General features: G+C 38.8%; 3 protein-coding genes and 1 long non-coding RNA gene across 9 annotated transcripts in view; 3 read left to right on the top strand and 1 right to left on the bottom strand.

Moving 5' to 3' along the window:
- Positions 1–468, top strand: part of LOC121891669 (kalirin-like) — a 55,375-nt gene extending 54,907 nt beyond the window's left edge. For both annotated transcript variants that reach the window (XM_042404185.1, XM_042404184.1), the window contains exons 56-57: positions 13–158; positions 269–468. In XM_042404185.1, the coding sequence (XP_042260119.1) occupies positions 13–158; positions 269–454 (332 nt within the window). In that variant the 3' untranslated portion in view covers positions 455–468. The remainder of the gene's footprint in view (positions 1–12; positions 159–268) is intronic.
- Positions 1–16,084, top strand: part of LOC121891678 (protein NLRC3-like) — a 1,105,688-nt gene that overhangs the window by 111,119 nt on the left and 978,485 nt on the right. The window lies entirely within an intron of this gene.
- Positions 559–15,981, bottom strand: LOC121891753. 5 transcript variants are annotated; one of them, XR_006094128.1, is made up of 5 exons: positions 14,974–15,981; positions 13,417–13,549; positions 10,131–10,291; positions 9,874–10,029; positions 559–1,853 (listed from the first exon to the last, which is right to left on the bottom strand). It is a non-coding gene; the product is annotated as an uncharacterized LOC121891753 (long non-coding RNA). The 5 variants fall into 5 exon arrangements; XR_006094129.1 differs by having other exon boundaries at positions 10,138–10,291; XR_006094126.1 differs by lacking the exon at positions 10,131–10,291 and having other exon boundaries at positions 14,974–15,967.
- Positions 6,257–14,680, top strand: bco1l (beta-carotene oxygenase 1, like). The gene is made up of 11 exons (XM_042404328.1): positions 6,257–8,484; positions 9,889–10,017; positions 10,252–10,381; positions 10,579–10,726; positions 10,807–10,954; positions 11,842–12,062; positions 13,048–13,314; positions 13,396–13,501; positions 13,783–13,877; positions 14,094–14,205; positions 14,313–14,680. The coding sequence occupies exons 1-11, from the start codon at positions 8,421–8,423 to the stop codon at positions 14,465–14,467; spliced, it is 1,575 nt and encodes a 524-aa protein (XP_042260262.1). The 5' UTR covers positions 6,257–8,420; the 3' UTR covers positions 14,468–14,680.

Below are 16,084 nucleotides of genomic sequence, written 5' to 3'. Positions count from 1 at the left end.
TGGATGTTGCAGCTCTTCAGTCTCCGATCGAGTACCAGAGGAAGGAAGGCGGGATATCAGTGACTCGCCCGCTGTCATCAGGGCGACTGCCGTCGGCCCCGCCCACGCCGAACGGCCACGCCCCTCAGCCGCCTCCTGACAGCGAGCAGGACGACCAGGTTTGAATCCAGCCTCGTTTCATGACTCCTAATGGTTGTTTGTTTTGCTGAACCTGCGTGACCTTTGACCCCTGCGTGTGTGTGTGTGTGTGTGTGTGTGTGTGTGTCAGGAGCTGGTGCTGGTGCTGCAGGACTTCGTGGCGGTGCGAGAGGACGAGATCTCGGTGTTTCGAGGCGAGAAGGTTCAGATTCTGGCGTCCAACCAGCAGGGGCAGAGTCTGGTTTACCGACCGGCCAACAGCGACTCGCCGGCCGCCGAGGGCTGGGTGCCGCGCAGCGTGCTCAACACACACTGACACACACACACACACACACACACACACACACACACACTGACATGCATTTAAAACACTGCAAGCCAACAGGGCCAAAAGCATGATGGGAAAGTCTTTTATTATCTCATTCTGGTGACCTTCTGACCTTCTCAGTAGCGCCGCCATCAGGTCAAAATATCACAGATATTATGACTCGTCGTGTTTAAAGTCGTGTGAATCAGCTGATTCAGCTTCCTGTCTGCAGTGAAACATGATGCTCAGACAAATATCACTGATCACTGTGATACTGAATGGATCTGTGGAGGTTTATTGACGACTCATAGATGATCCACAGGAAGTGTAAATCACACTGAATGACATCAACGTGTGTCGTTCACGTCTGTGTGTTCAAGTTTCACTCAGAAGGATTTTTGACTCGTTTTCTTCTGGTTTTATCCGGCTGGATGTTCCAGTCTTTTACTCTATTCCTTCTCATTTTCTCAGTAATTTGCAGGTTTTTAATTTTAAGGACAGTTTACAGAAAAGTTGTTGTTAATTTTCAAAATTTCAAAATTATTTAACTGATAGAAAATACATTTTACTATATTAGATTATTTTTTAAACATGCATTTCCTGTTAATACCAGATTATAAAACACTTTCAAAGAAATGTCAGCAGCTACTTTTAGGAAATTGTTGAAAAATTGTCCTGAAATTAGTAGAAAAGAAAGAAATGTGTAAAATAAAATGCTGCTGAACACTCATCATATCGTATGACACAAACTACGTGCTGAAAAGTACTTTTTTTTCTCTTTTTTGCACTTTAACATATGAATCCAACTCCAATTTCCCATTTTTCTTATAATTTGCACTAAATTGCACCACAAATTTTACAAAATGTCCTGAAAACGAGCTGTTACACACCTGCAAATTACACAGAAAATTTCCAGGAAATGAGTGTAAAATTGAAGGACCTGTAAAATATCACGTTACCATAGTAACTGTTGAGATATCTTCCTCTGGATCAGATCTGTGTCCTGATTGGCTGCGTTTCCTTAAAACACTTTTTGACCCTGATGGCTCGCGAGTTTTTAAGACGTACGTTACAAACACACATTTTACACACACACACACACACACACACACACACACACACACACTCCCAGCAGCAGGTACTGTTAGTCTCCTCCCTCCTTCCTGGTGCTTCAACATTCAGCCAAAACACACACACACCTCCTCCGCTCCTCCGTCCTCACCTCGTCCAATCAGACGCCGCCTCCGTCAGGTCGCTCTCTCTCCGGTTTTACGGCTCAATCACACTCTTGACGACATCACAAACTGTTTTACCTTTCGGGTCAGTGGGAGGGAGATCACATGACCACGTACATCATCATCATCATCACCACCACTACCAGACTGGGATTCCGGGAAGCTGCCGTTGCCTAGCAACAAGAGACAATTAAAATAAAAAATAAAAAATAATAAAAAAAGTTTCCTGGAAGAGAAGAGGTGAAAACGACCCGTCAGACCAATCAGAAGTCTCCTCTGTCATCCTGTTAATAGTGTGTATAAACAGACTGAAGACACACACACACACACACACGCACACACACACTCGCATATACAAACCACTGCTATGACGAAGATGATGATGAAGATTACTATGATGATTATTATAATTAAGAATAATAGAATCTGTTTTTCACCTCTAGTAGAGAAAAAAAAAAAAAACAAACGAGAGAAACTGTTTGTCATATTAATGTTTGTGAGCGTGTGAGAGAGAGCGTGTGTGTGTGTGTGTGTGTGTGTGTGTGTGTGTGTAGTAACGCCATCCTGTATGTGTGTGTGTGTGTGTGTTTTTTTCCACTGACAGTTAGGTGGTGTCCCGGTGTAGCGTTGCCATGACGACTTGTTGTGTTTGCGGTGACACCCGTCTTTTTTGTTTTGTTTTTCTTTTTTTCCTTTGGGGTCTTATTAGCTAACCAGAGCTGCCGCTGTCGTCCCCCCCCCCCCCCCCCCCCCCCCCCCTTCAACCCTCAACCCTCAACCCCCCCCCTCCCCTCTTCCCTCCTTATAACCCCCCCCCCCCCCCTCCTCCATCCACCACCGTTACCATAGCAACCAGCGGTGGAGGGCCTCATGTGTGCTCTGGTTAGTTTGGATATTCTGAATATGCATTTCTTGTTTCTGTATATAGACCAGACCTCCAACTGCTACTCCACTAACACTGGACACTGTGTCTCTCTGTCCACCTGTCTGTCTGCCTGCCTGGACGACAGACAGACAGACAGACAGACAGACAGGCGGACGGGCAGCACACTGTGACTGTCTGTTTCTACTAAACCTTCAACACGCTCTCTACCTGTCTCTCTCTCTCTCTCTCTACCTCTGTCTCTCTCTCTCTGTTTCTCTGGTGCCATTCTCAGACAACACCCCGGTCCTTAAGGAGCTACGTGCGGCCCCGCGGCGTTGCACTACGGAGGGGTTGGAGGTGGAAACGTAGTGCACTATGAAGTCAGTAGGGAGAGACGTAGCTGTGAAGCTAACTATGAAAGGGTTAAAGGAGGAACGCTGCCTTCAGACGGAGCTCATGAGGTTGTATCATACAGAGTAACACACACGTTTACTTTCTCATGCGTGTTAAGAACTTTACACGCCAAGTTACTGTGTCTTAAATCTGACATGTTTAGAGCTGCAACGATGAGTCGATCAATCGTTTGGAGTCATTTTTTAAGAATAAAATGTCAAAATTCTCTGATTCAAGCTCCTTAAACGTGACAGTAAACTGAATATCTTTGGGTTGTGGACAAAACAAGATATTTAATAGACACAATAATAAGAAAATAATCCACAGATTAATCAATAATGAAACTAATCATCAGTTGCAGCCCTAAACGTGTTAAGATGTTAAGTTAAAAGCTCCAGAAGAGCTACTAAATGGACCAAACTGCTGTTTCCAAAGTCAAGAATTAACTTTCAATCTTAACGTCAAAGCCAACATGGACAATAATAATAATAATAATAATAATAATAATAATAATAATAATAATAATAATAATAAACTGGAAATATGAATCTCTGTAATTCTACAACGACTCCATCTGCATATAAAGATTGTGTGAGATGATTGAAAGCTACAGAAAAGCTACTAAACGGACCTTGTGGTGAGAATAACGTGTCCGAAGTCAGGAATGAACTTCTGATCTCAACTTCTGAGCCAACGCAGACGAGAAGTCGTTAAAGAGCTCAAACAAAAATACAGCATCTACAATTTAACAACTGCTGATGAAGAGTGTGAGACATGATCGAAAGCTCCAGAACAGTCACTTAGTGGACCTTGTAAGATTGATTATGTGATAACAGAGCTCTGTATCACCGGCTCAACTCCCCGTAATCCATCTGTTACTGTTCAAAATATTTAATTAAACAATTTATTGCAACTTATAATATTTGTTTCATGTAAAATTAATAAAGACGAGGACAAAAAGATGCTCTGAAGAGGTTTAATTGATCAGAAGAGAATCATATTATTGATTAAAAATGGCCCAGCAGTTGTTGTGATTACACGTCGAAATCTGACGTATTTACACTGTAAATGTCTAAAATACAGATTTTAAACTTGTTGAGATTCAGTAACTTGGCGTGTAAGAACGTAAACATCTTGCAGGATAAAACACCTGAGAAACTACATCATGATGTTCGTCATAGCAACGTGTCAGGATACGATAGTGTCCATTTATTTAAAAAAAAAATCCTCATTTTGAAATGTAATTAAGCAGCATTATGTTCCTCTCAGATGCAGATTGGCAGATTATAAACACAATTTGTACGTGGTAAATGACGCTACATTAAGCATCGTGGTCAACGTGTGTTGCACTTAAATGTAACGCTGCGTTCAAGTCATGTGGGAGATACTGTTCTTCAGTTTCCGACTTATGAAAAGCGTCAACAAGTACGACTCCATAACAGACGAGACTGAAAAAGCAAACAAGCATGAATTCCTCACGTCCATCGTTCTGCAATTCTACAAACGTCTTGAACGCTCGCAAGTCGTAAATCTCTTTTATCCCACAAGATTTGAACGCAGCAGAAGGTCGTGACTGACTACAGAAATGGACGCTACCTTGTTCCCTTTTCAGAAAGAAGGCCGAATGATTTTTGTGTTTTCAACATGTCAAACGTCACGATCGGGAATTTAAAAAATAAAAAAAGAAGAAGAAGCAGAAAACCACGATAACTAACATTATTAAAAACATCAAACCTTTGAACTCGGAGTGCACCGGTTGGATTTAAGGTGGATTGTAGCGCACTATGAAGGGCGCACGGTGGTGATAGTGCATGTTGAAAGGCGTCAAGTGGAAAGTTGTGCATTATGAAGAGTTTAAGGTGGAATGTAGTGCACTATGAAGGGTGGATCACAGCGCACTTGTGTAAAAAAAAAAAAGAACACTGGAAGGTTTAAAATGGGAAGTAGTGCACTATTAAGGGTTTAGGATGGAGGGTAGCGTACTATGCAGGGTCTAAGGAGGAAAATAGCACACTATGAAGGGCTTCAGGTGGGCGGCGGTGCACTGTGTGGTATAAAGTGCACTGCAGAAGGTTTAAGCTGTGGAGAAGTGTACTATGGAAGGTTTAGGGTGGAAAATAGTGCACTACGGAGGGCGTAGGGTGCTGTTTGAGACCTAGCCTTGTTGCCGATTGGCAAACTCAACTAACCAATCAAACAGTGTTATTTGTACAAAACTAACAGCTGCTAACTGACTGCTAACAGCTCTCTGTCGTTGTTTGTAATAAACTTCATTTTTCATCCAAGACTATCTGTACGTGTTTATTTTATTTATTTATTGAACAGTGTGGATCCTCTACAGCTACAACAGATGTATATATCAATGTAGAGCTGCAACTTAGTCAATTAAGTGATTAGTCGATCAACAGAACATTAATCAGCAACTATTTTAATGATCAAATAATCATTTTAAAGTAATTTTTGAGCAAAATCTATATATAGATAGATAGTAGAAGATCCAGACGACACTGTGGGTGTATTTCTCTGTGGTTTGTTTATTTGTGTGGTCTTCAGTAATCCTTTCATGTAACGTTCACCACAAAAAGAACAGTTGGATACTCAACAGTTTTTCACTGGTCTTTACACAACCAGGAAGCTTTTCAGAGATTTTGGTCGGAGGAGCAGGACGTCATTACATCTGGTGAACGTCTGCTCTGTCCGACCAAGTGGATGAACTGCTGCTCATAAACAGAACCAACAGGGATCTGCTGCCCTGGTGAGTCCACGGGGTGACAGAGTTAACGAGGAAAACGAGGGGAGGTGAAATCTGCCTCGACATATCACCTGTACATCACCTGTTCCACCGTTTCCCCTCTGGGAGGCGCCACAGAACACTGAACACTGAAACCAGCAGAGACTGGAACAGTTTCTTCTGCCTGAGCAAAAACCCTGGACACTATAATACCCACTGCACCTGTAGATTATATAGATCTGTTTTAGTCTAAAATACAAAATGTGCAATATATTCCACTCACTGCTGTATATACTGTATATAACCATGATATATACATTATGTATATAAAGTAACGTCTTTTATCATTTAATATTTATCTCATCACTGTTCTTTGCACTATTTGTTTCCTGTTTACAGAAACAGTTTCACATGTATATAGTTACTCTTTGTATAATCCTGAAGATTGTTGTGTTGTTATTCTGTGTGGGAACATTAAGAACCACTAAACCAGATTCTGATATTTGCTGGTTTCATCTTCTCAAACGTTTCTGTAAACAAAGACAGATGATAGAAGAGCTGGAACAGTCTGGTAAGTTCATCACTTTACTGTAATGCAGCCGTTAAAACAAGGAAAAGACTAAACTTATCACAATATTACAATATTCAAAACATAAGACGATATCTTGTCTCATATCACGATATTGATAATATAATATCGATATATTTCCCAGCCTTAATTATTATGTCATTATGAGATATTTTCTGATTATTTCTAGACATTATTCTGTTTTTACAAGAAGCTTTTCTTGTAAAAACACAAAACTTTAATCCTTATTTTGTAAATATCTTGAAAACAAACTTTTCTCATTAAACAACATAAGTTGTTGTTAAAACAATAAGAATATACAGTAAATACATATACACCTTATCATCTAATTTTTATATTAATTACTGATCTGTTTATTTTTATGTATTTATTCTACTATTATTGTTGTTTTTGTTGTTACTCTGTTATGATAAATGTTCAGTGTTTTAGTGAAACTCACAGATTGAGGAAGAATTTTCCAGGTATTTTTCAGGTATTTTTCAGGTATTTTTCAGGTATGAGGGATTTTTTTGCTTTTTGAAAAACATTTGAAAGATAAAAACAGAAAGATCGAGTGTTGTTGAAACGTCAGTTATACAATAAAAATAATGATCATTTCCTCTTGAATTCAGGCTTCAGTTTGACTCTTGTACATGCAGGTGCAGCAGCTGATTGGACGCAGCGTTGGCGTAGTTCATATCAGACCTGTGACCTACAAATAAACTCTGATTGGAGCAGCTGTAAAGACATAAACTGATTTAACCAATTACACAGAGAGAGAGAGATACGGCCGGTCTGAAGGTCAAACTCTGACGCTCAGATATCGACTCACATATATGCAGACAGTCAGAAATTAAATATAACTTTAAATATAACATTTAAAATAACAGATTTTGTTTTGATAATTAAAACTTTATCAAGATTAATTGATCCAAACCTTTACTTTGTTCTTATAATTTAATAAAAATATAAATTCATGATGTCAGTGAGAACATTTCAACTCAAATATGGAAGCAGATAATCTGGACCTGTAACTTAATTTTCCATCATTTATTATTATTTATTTATTTATTATTCAGTTATTGTCATTTAGTTCTGTCTTTTATGTTTTCTGTCCTCTCACTGAATTATGAAGATGTTTACTTGTTGTTTGTTCTTGTAGGTATGTCAGAGCTGGATATCATTTAACGTGATACCGGTAGAGTACTTCATCACTTCATCTGATACCTTTTTTTTTTCTCTACTTCATTCGACAGGTGACTGTATGAGTTGTAGCCGCTGTGGTAGTCGGCCAATCACGCGTCACATTAAATTAAAGAACGTTTGTGTTGATTGGCTGCAAGCAAAACCAACAACTAGTCATATTTTTATTATATATATCTGAGTACAAAAAAGATCAAATGCAGGAATCTTTTGACTGGAGAAGTTTTGATACTAGTTTGTTATTTCCTTAAAAGTATCTCACAAAATGTAAATTATGAGTCAATATTTTACTGGTAAACAGTTTCACCACAAAGACCATCAGTTATAAAGGTACTCATATATTATATACGTATTAAAATAAGAAGCCTGTAGTCTTTTTCAACATGTACTTTATATAGAAACATATATAGTTGAAATAAATAGCTGAATATACATTTAATGATATATTTCAGTGTTGTATCCCAGTCGGCGTTGGTTCGGGTGATAATGAGCAGATGTTATAACACATGATAAACCAATTTAGATTTAAAGTTGATTTGTGTGCCGCAGGTAAACCATAAATACTGTGATTGATAACAACAGTACTGTCACTGAAAGGTCAATTTGGGATTTTACAACAAGCTGTAATGAAACTTCACTAAAACTGTGAAAAAAAAGAATGATACATGATGATAATTTATAAAGAGATAAGTTTAAATCTGTCACAATTAACAGTGAATACTTTATTTATTATTAATATTATATGTAGTGAAGACTTAACGCTGAGTGCTTCTATGGAGGTCAGAAGCCGCCACACGACCCCAGTACACCGTCTTTTATTGTGAACAGCAGAGTGAAGTCCACCGCAGTCCTGTTACACAAGTTTACAGGTTGAGTTTTTCTTCAACCTGGGAACATCACGTAGACCGACGGAGGCTATATAAGAGCAGCGGTGCACAATCAGCTGGTGAGGAACGGTTGGAAATATATATACGAGAAAAATGCAGACGATATTTGGCAAAAATGGAACAGAAACTCCGGAGCCGGTAAAAGCTCAGGTGAAAGGTGAGTCTGACCCTAAAATACTGATAGAAACATAATACTGTTTATTATAATAACAGGAAGTTACAAAATATCTCTGATTGTTGTAATATTCAGTAGTGGAAGAAATGCTCAGATTCTTTACTTAAGTAAAAGTAGTTACACCAAAAATTACTCCTTTACAAGTAAAAGTCCTGCATTTAAGCAGTTATGGAAGTACATTTACTCAAGTATTTAAGTACAGTTTCTACTCCACTACATTTATTTGACAGCTTTAGTTACTTTTCAGATGAAGATTTGACACAATGGATAATATAACAAGCTTTTAAAATACAACACATTGTTAAAGATGAAACCAGTGGTTTCCAACCTTTTTGGCTTTTGACGTCTTACAAAAAGCAGTGTGTAGTCGGGGTCACATTTCACATGTCTATGAGTTGTTAACAGCTCCACCAAATAGTGATTTTTCCCTCTAAACTTCTCACATGCTTTCATTTCAATAAATGTTCAAATGATCCAATATTTCAACAAAAATCAAAGATTAGAGAAAAAGTCCAAAAACTGAAAACAGATTTGTGTATCAGAACTTTGTTTTTTCTTCTTTCCTCTCCCATTAATCATCTCACCACCCCTCACATTTATCTGCTGACCCTTTGGAGGGGCCCGACCCCTAGGTTGGGAACCACTGGACTAAACTAGCTAACTGTATATAAAGTAGTGTAAACTAGCTCCACCTCCAGCAGCTACAACAGTAACATGCTGCTCTAACACTGATGCTTCACTATTAATAATCTAATGATGTCATATATAATAATATATCAGTCAGAGGGACCAAACCACTACTTTTACTGCAATACTTTAACTACATCAAGCTCATAATACTTATGTACTTTTACTGCAATACTTTAACTACATCAAGCTCATAATACTTATGTACTTTTACTGCAATACTTTAACTACATCAAGCTCATAATACTTATGTACTTTTACTGCAATACTTTAACTACATCAAGCTCATAATACTTATGTACTTTTACTGCAATACTTTAACTACATCAAGCTCATAATACTTATGTACTTTTACTGCACCAGAATTAAAAAAAAAACAGAAATATATGTAAAAAGTAAATATAATCAAATAAATCAGGATAAAAATGAAAGAGTGAATGAATGATGACGTACATGAATCATGTGACTTAAACATCAGATCTGTGTGGAGCGATGATGAGGAGACTGTAACCTTCCTCACATCAACACATGAAACTATCAGAAACGTTTCCCATCGTTTGAGCTTTGACTGTCGCTCTTTTATCTCCTAATATTCACATCTTATGGACATTCAGTGATTGAGATTCGGATTGGAAACGTAGTTAGTGACAGCACCAGTGAGTCTGTGAGTGTGTGACCTTTGACCTGTGCTTGCTGCAGGCTCTATCCCGGCCTGGCTGCAGGGGACTCTGCTGAGGAACGGGCCCGGTTTGTTCTCTGTGGGCAACTCGGAGTACAACCACTGGTTCGATGGCATGTCGCTCATCCACAGCTTCACCTTCAGCGGCGGTGAGTCTCTCTCTACACCGGCAGACAAAATGAATACGTATCACAGCTTTACCTCACTGTCAGTATGTGACAATATGTATGTAGTATTAGAAAAGTTTAAAAAAAAAAACAACTGTGTACTTCCAGAAGACTTGAGACTCTAGAAAATGAGGATTTGAGACTTGGTTCAGTTTGAAGTCCATGTGACAGATCTGGTTTCCGGCGTCGTTGTTCACAGTGTTGTTGTTGTTTCAGGCGAAGTGTTTTACAGAAGTAAGTTCCTGAAGAGCGAAACCTACAAGAGAAACATCAAGGCCGACCGGATCGTCGTCTCCGAGTTTGGAACCATGATCTACCCAGATCCCTGCAAAAACATCTTCTCCAGGTAGAGTCCATCCAGGTCACACGTAAACCTGTTTCAGTCCAGCTAGAACAGTTATGTCTAGATGGTAAAGGAGGTGACTGTTTCCAAAGAAAGTATCAAACAGGTCATAAACTGGTTGGACTGGGAGTCTTCTGTCTAGTAGAAACCAGTAAACTGAAACAAATGAGTGAAAAAACCTTTTCTCACTTTCTCACCAGAGCGTTCACGCATCTCTGCAACGTTATCCCCGACTTCACCGACAACAACCTGATCAACATCATCCGCTACGGTCAGGACTACTACGCCTCCTCTGAGGTCAACTACATGAACCAGATTGACCCTGTTACCCTGGAAACGGTCGGCAGGGTGAGTATCGATAGACCGAGAAGAAGAAGAAGAAGAAGCAGATCCAATAACGTCACTGTAACCGTTCCTCTGAATTCCAGATTAACTACAGGAACCACATCGCCCTGAACTTGGCGACGGCTCATCCTCACTACGACAACGAGGGCAACACGTACAACATGGGCACCGCCATCATGGGCCTCGGCCGGCCCAAATACGTCATCTTCAAAGTCCCAGCTGATGCCTCAGGTACAGTTTATCCTCAAAACCTACAAACAGCGTGTTGACGTCCAGATGGAGGACGGAACCATCGACTGTTTATTGAAATTACATCTTTCTAAAGTTAATTTATCCCCGGACGTACCGGACCACAGCTTCAGTCTCTGTTCGTTTGCAGCAAAGTTGCTTAATTGTGTCTGAACTCGAGAAGTCACGTTTTTATCACATCAGAGCTCCGAGTGATGGTTTACGACGCATGACGGACGATCACTGTGATCTCTGTCACAGTTCATTGAGTTTACATGATTATATATATGATTATTTGTGAGATTTCAAGATTAAAGTTATTGTATTTTAACAAAAAAATATATGAATTTTCGGGTAATTTTGTTAAAAAAAGAAAGAAAGAGAGAAATCCATAGAATAAAGTAAAACTTATTTAACATGTTCTGCTGTTAGGATTACAAGTCTTCTACTTTATGAGTTGTTGAGATTGGAAATAGCAAATCTGCATGTATGAAAATCTAAATTAAATTAAAATTAAATTTCAAAAAAACAAAAAAAACAAACAAACATACAATAAGGAGAAAAGAGCTATAATAAAAACATGCATGAAATGTAAGAATTTAACACCAAACAGAGCTGTTGGTGAGTTTATCACTGTATTTACACATTTCATTAAAGAGTAAATAAACTCCATTATGTGTATGAATATTGCAGCAGATAGGAGCTGTTCCTGTTTTATTGGCTGAGTCCCAAAGACCAGCCAATAACACATGAGCAGTTTGGTACCTAACGTCAACCGTTAGAAGACTTGCTGTTCTTTTATGACTCCTTCAATGCAGGTTATAAATGCAAAAGGCACAGTGAAACCTTTTACAATAGCGATAACAGTAATACTGAGTTGTATATTTCAGATAAAGAGAATAAGAAGCCGGCGTTGAGGAAGGTGCAGCAGATCTGCTCGATTCCTTTCCGTTCCGCTCTGTCCCCGAGTTACTTCCACAGCTTCGGCATGACTGAAAACTACATCGTGTTCGTGGAGCAGCCTTTCACGCTGGACATCGTCAAACTGGCCACCGCCTACTTCAGAGGAGTCAACTGGGGAAGCTGCCTCAAATTAGACAAGGAAGACATCGTAAGTAACCCAACTTTTCATTGATGGACGGTGGCGCCGGCGGCGGTCAGCAGGATCGGCCTTTTGGAGCCTTAAACAGGATTATTTTTATTTTGTGCAACAGTTAACTACAATTATTGATAATTAAAGAATAAAAAAAACTTGCTGAAACTTAAACAAAAACCTGATCCGTGCAGTGTTGTTCTTATGTAAAGCAAATATTAAAAAAAGTGCACAAAACAGGACATTATAGAATAATTCATTCAATGTTAATGTCAATTATATAACTTAATCAGTGATGGAAATGAAATATTAACCTAAGTACTGTACTTAAGTACAATTTTAAGGTATTACAGATACATTTAAAAGGGAAATGTATTTTTTTTTTGCACTACATTTATCTGACATCTGTGTTTATGAGCTACTATACAGATTGATATTTAACAATTATATATGAATTATGAATTAATTATAATCCATTGTTACAGATCAACAGTATATGAAGAAGTTAAAATTGGCTCCATTTCAACCAACTGAAATAATAAAGAAGTACTTTTACTTTTGATATTGTAATTACGTCTTGTTGCAAATACTTCTGTACTTTTACTACAGTAAAAAATGAAATGCAGGACTTTTACTTGTAATGTAGTATTTTATAGTGTTGTATTGCTACTTTAGAATCAGAATCAGGTTTATTGCAAAGTAGGTTTGCACATACAAGGAATTTGCCTCATTTGTGCCTAACAGTCAAAAATATACACAAAATTAAATAATCCTTAATAATGTTTTACTGAAGTAAATTATCTAAATGATCTTTGGTTTTAGCACACCCCAAATGAATTTAGATTTAATTAGCCCTAAAAAGTTTCATAGAAACAGTAAAAGTTTAAAAGTTTTTAGTTTTTTCATTCAGTCAGAATCAGCATTAAAGGGATTGATTAATACAAATGTATGTATAAATTGTTATTAATGATCAGCTATATGACCTCTCTCTCTCCTCTCTTAGACCTTGTTCCACGTCATCGACAGAAAGACGGGGAAGGCCGTCTCCACGCGTTTCTACGGCGACGCCATGGTGGTCTTCCACCATGTCAACGCCTACGAGGACGACGGCCACGTGGTGTTCGACCTGATCGGCTACAAGGACAGCAACCTGTACGACATGTTCTACATCCAGAACATGAGAAAGGAGACCAGCAACTTCATCGAATCCAACACCAGTTTCTCCCCGCCGGTCGTCCAGAGGTTCGTCCTGCCGCTCGACGTCCACAAGGTACAAAAACACAGCCTGAAACACTTTACTGTCGACTTTACCGTTTTATGAGCTGTATGAAGAGTTTGATGTGTCCTCCAGGAATCTCCCAGAGGGACTAACCTGGTGACGCTGACGGACACGAAGGCCCAGGCGGTGATGCAGGAGGACGGATCCGTCTACTGCCAGCCGGACTCTCTGTTCGAAGGTTCGACTGACGCTGGAGCCGCAACTGACTTTTAGTTTCTCATTTTGTCTATAAAATGTTAGAAAAGATGAAAAATGTCCATCACAATTTTAAAAAACCTGTTTAAAAGTAGTGGTTTAATCTAAAACTGAAAAATATCCTACATGACATAAAAAAGTCACATTTGAGAAGCTGGAACCAGCGAAATTTTGGGCGATTATCAAAATAATTACTTTTCTGTGAGTCTGTTTGAAGTAAACGCCGTTCAATCCTCCCGACTAACGACTCCGGTCCCTCCTCAGGTCTGGAGCTGCCGGGGATCAACTATAACTTCAACACTAAAAAGTACAGATACTTCTACGGCTCCAGGGTGGAGTGGACGCCTCATCCCAACAAGGTCAAACACCTCAAAGCTGCTACCAACACCATCATTATCTAAAGGAACAAAACAACCTCCAACCACTGTCACCTTCCCATTATTCTTTGTTTCTTGTCTTTGATTTGGGGGACAATCAGTTCCCATAATGCTTTGAGGGATTCAGTGAGTTCGCTGGAGGCTAATATATATATTTGACACTCCGCCTGACTTCTCTTTTGTTCTTTCATCCAACAGATCGCCAAATTTGACATCGTCAACAGGAAACACATCGAGTGGCAGCAGGAGAACTGCTATCCTTCAGAGCCGGTGTTCGTGGCGTCGCCGGGAGCCGTGGAGGAAGATGACGGTGAGGGCGTCTTCTACCAAACGGCAGCAACTTCATCGCTAATTTTTTTTGCTTTCATTGCGGAGTGGATCGTTTCATCACTTCTTCTCTTTTTTTTCTTCCTGCAGGGGTGATCTTGTCGTCTGTCATCTCTCCGGATCCGAACATCTCTCCCTTCATGCTCGTCCTCAACGCCAAAACCTTCGAGGAGATCGCCCGAGCCGCCATTCCCGCCAGCGTCCACATGGACCTTCACGGACATTTCATCCCCGCCGCCGTCTGACGGCCAAATCACGACTGAGTTAGATATTTATTATTTGGTTTGGTTTGAGAAATGGAGTCTTCACACTTCTTTTTATGTTCTTTGTTTCCTTTTTTCAGCACTTTAACAGACTGATTTTAATTAATATTTAAAACAGGAAACAGAAGCTGCATCAGGCCAACAATGTTTATGTTTTACATGATAACTTTTCCATTAAACATATTGATCACATTCCTTCTCAGACGTTGAGCCACTTTGATTCTAATGACCTCTATCGCCTCCCGCAGGACGTTACAGGTACTACAGGTAACCGGACCAACATCTTACCTATGGATACCACCAATACTAAGTCTTGTTCTGTTGGCGATGAAGCGGGCTAATGCTAATGCTAATGCTAATGCTAATGCTAACTCCAGGAGCTGCCAACAGTCCTCGTCCGTACTCTGTGAGGAAAACTAAATCACTAAACTCTTCATGAACATGAGCGTTATATAGAACATACACGCCAACATTAAAAGCAAATTTACCCAACAAGGTTATTTCTGTTCCATTTCTGTCCTCTTTGTCCTGTTGCGAGCAGCGGTGGTGATTTACAGCGTGGTTTGGTTGTGTGGTGTAACTGTGTTTGTTTGCTGTCTAGTGTGGAACATATTATTTTGTTTTTGTCTTTTTGATGTGAAGTGCTTCTTGTTGCATCTTATTAGTATACTGTAACAATTAATCGCTAGTCAATAAAACATCAGAAAAACGTCTATTAGTCTCCTAGTAGAGTGTAAGGTGACACATTTCTTGTTTTGTCTAATAAACGCTTCCAAAAATGTATTTCAAAGACAAAAATGAGCTTTTGAAAACCTTCATCAAATGTTTGATAGTTCAAATGTTGATTAATTAGTTATCAAAATATCTGTAGATACATTTTTTCGACTGATTGTTTAATTGTTGCAGCTCAACAACAGAGAAACAGAGTGTCGACTCTTCTCTGCTCAACTTTTCATCTATATCAGATCAATATTTTCAGCTGATCAACTCGCACCTTCAGTTTAACTGTCAGATTCGTATTTAATCAACATTTCATCTCATTTTCAGGATCTGCAGGTTGTCAACATTGATCAGACTTGTCAATGGAATCGTTGAGTTTTAGGTATTTTTAACTTGAGTTGCCTTTAATTACATGAATAAATTAATAAGGAATTCAAACATCTGGGTTCAAATTTTATAAAATACTATCAAACCCAAAGATTTCAGCGTCTGGCAGTGAGTTCAGATGAGGCAACGTTTCAGATTTTTAGTTTAGTTTTGTAGGAAAATGTGTTTATACTCTCAGACGTGTTTTTAACACCACTACTGAAATTTTAAAATTAATTCATCAATTGCACGGAAAGGAAGTGTCTGGCTGCCAAAATTAAACCACATTGAAAGTAAATTTTCCATTTGTGTACAGATGATGTACGACAAAAATAAAATTTCAACATACATTTTTCATTTTTTGAACGTTAGAAATTTTAAAAAAAATGTTAGAAACTAAAATTGAAAAATACTTCTATATAGTAATATTTATACTCTGTATTGGTAGCATTAAACTTCCATAATGAAGGTACATTCGCAAATAACGTGCAACCTAAACTTAAAATTAAATTG

Source organism: Thunnus maccoyii, chromosome 24, assembly GCF_910596095.1.
Source record: "Thunnus maccoyii chromosome 24, fThuMac1.1, whole genome shotgun sequence".
In the NCBI taxonomy this organism is placed as follows: Eukaryota; Metazoa; Chordata; class Actinopteri; order Scombriformes; family Scombridae; genus Thunnus; species Thunnus maccoyii.
This window is presented reverse-complemented; position numbering and strand designations above follow the sequence as displayed.

Coding starts and splice junctions, on each gene's coding strand:
- bco1l (XM_042404328.1), top strand. CDS start 8,421: ATGCAGACGATATTTGGCAAAAATGGAACAGAAACTCCGGAGCCGGTA. Junction 10,018..10,251: donor CAGCTTCACCTTCAGCGGCG/GTGAGTCTCTCT, acceptor TTGTTGTTTCAG/GCGAAGTGTTTTACAGAAGT. Junction 14,206..14,312: donor AGCCGTGGAGGAAGATGACG/GTGAGGGCGTCT, acceptor TTCTTCCTGCAG/GGGTGATCTTGTCGTCTGTC.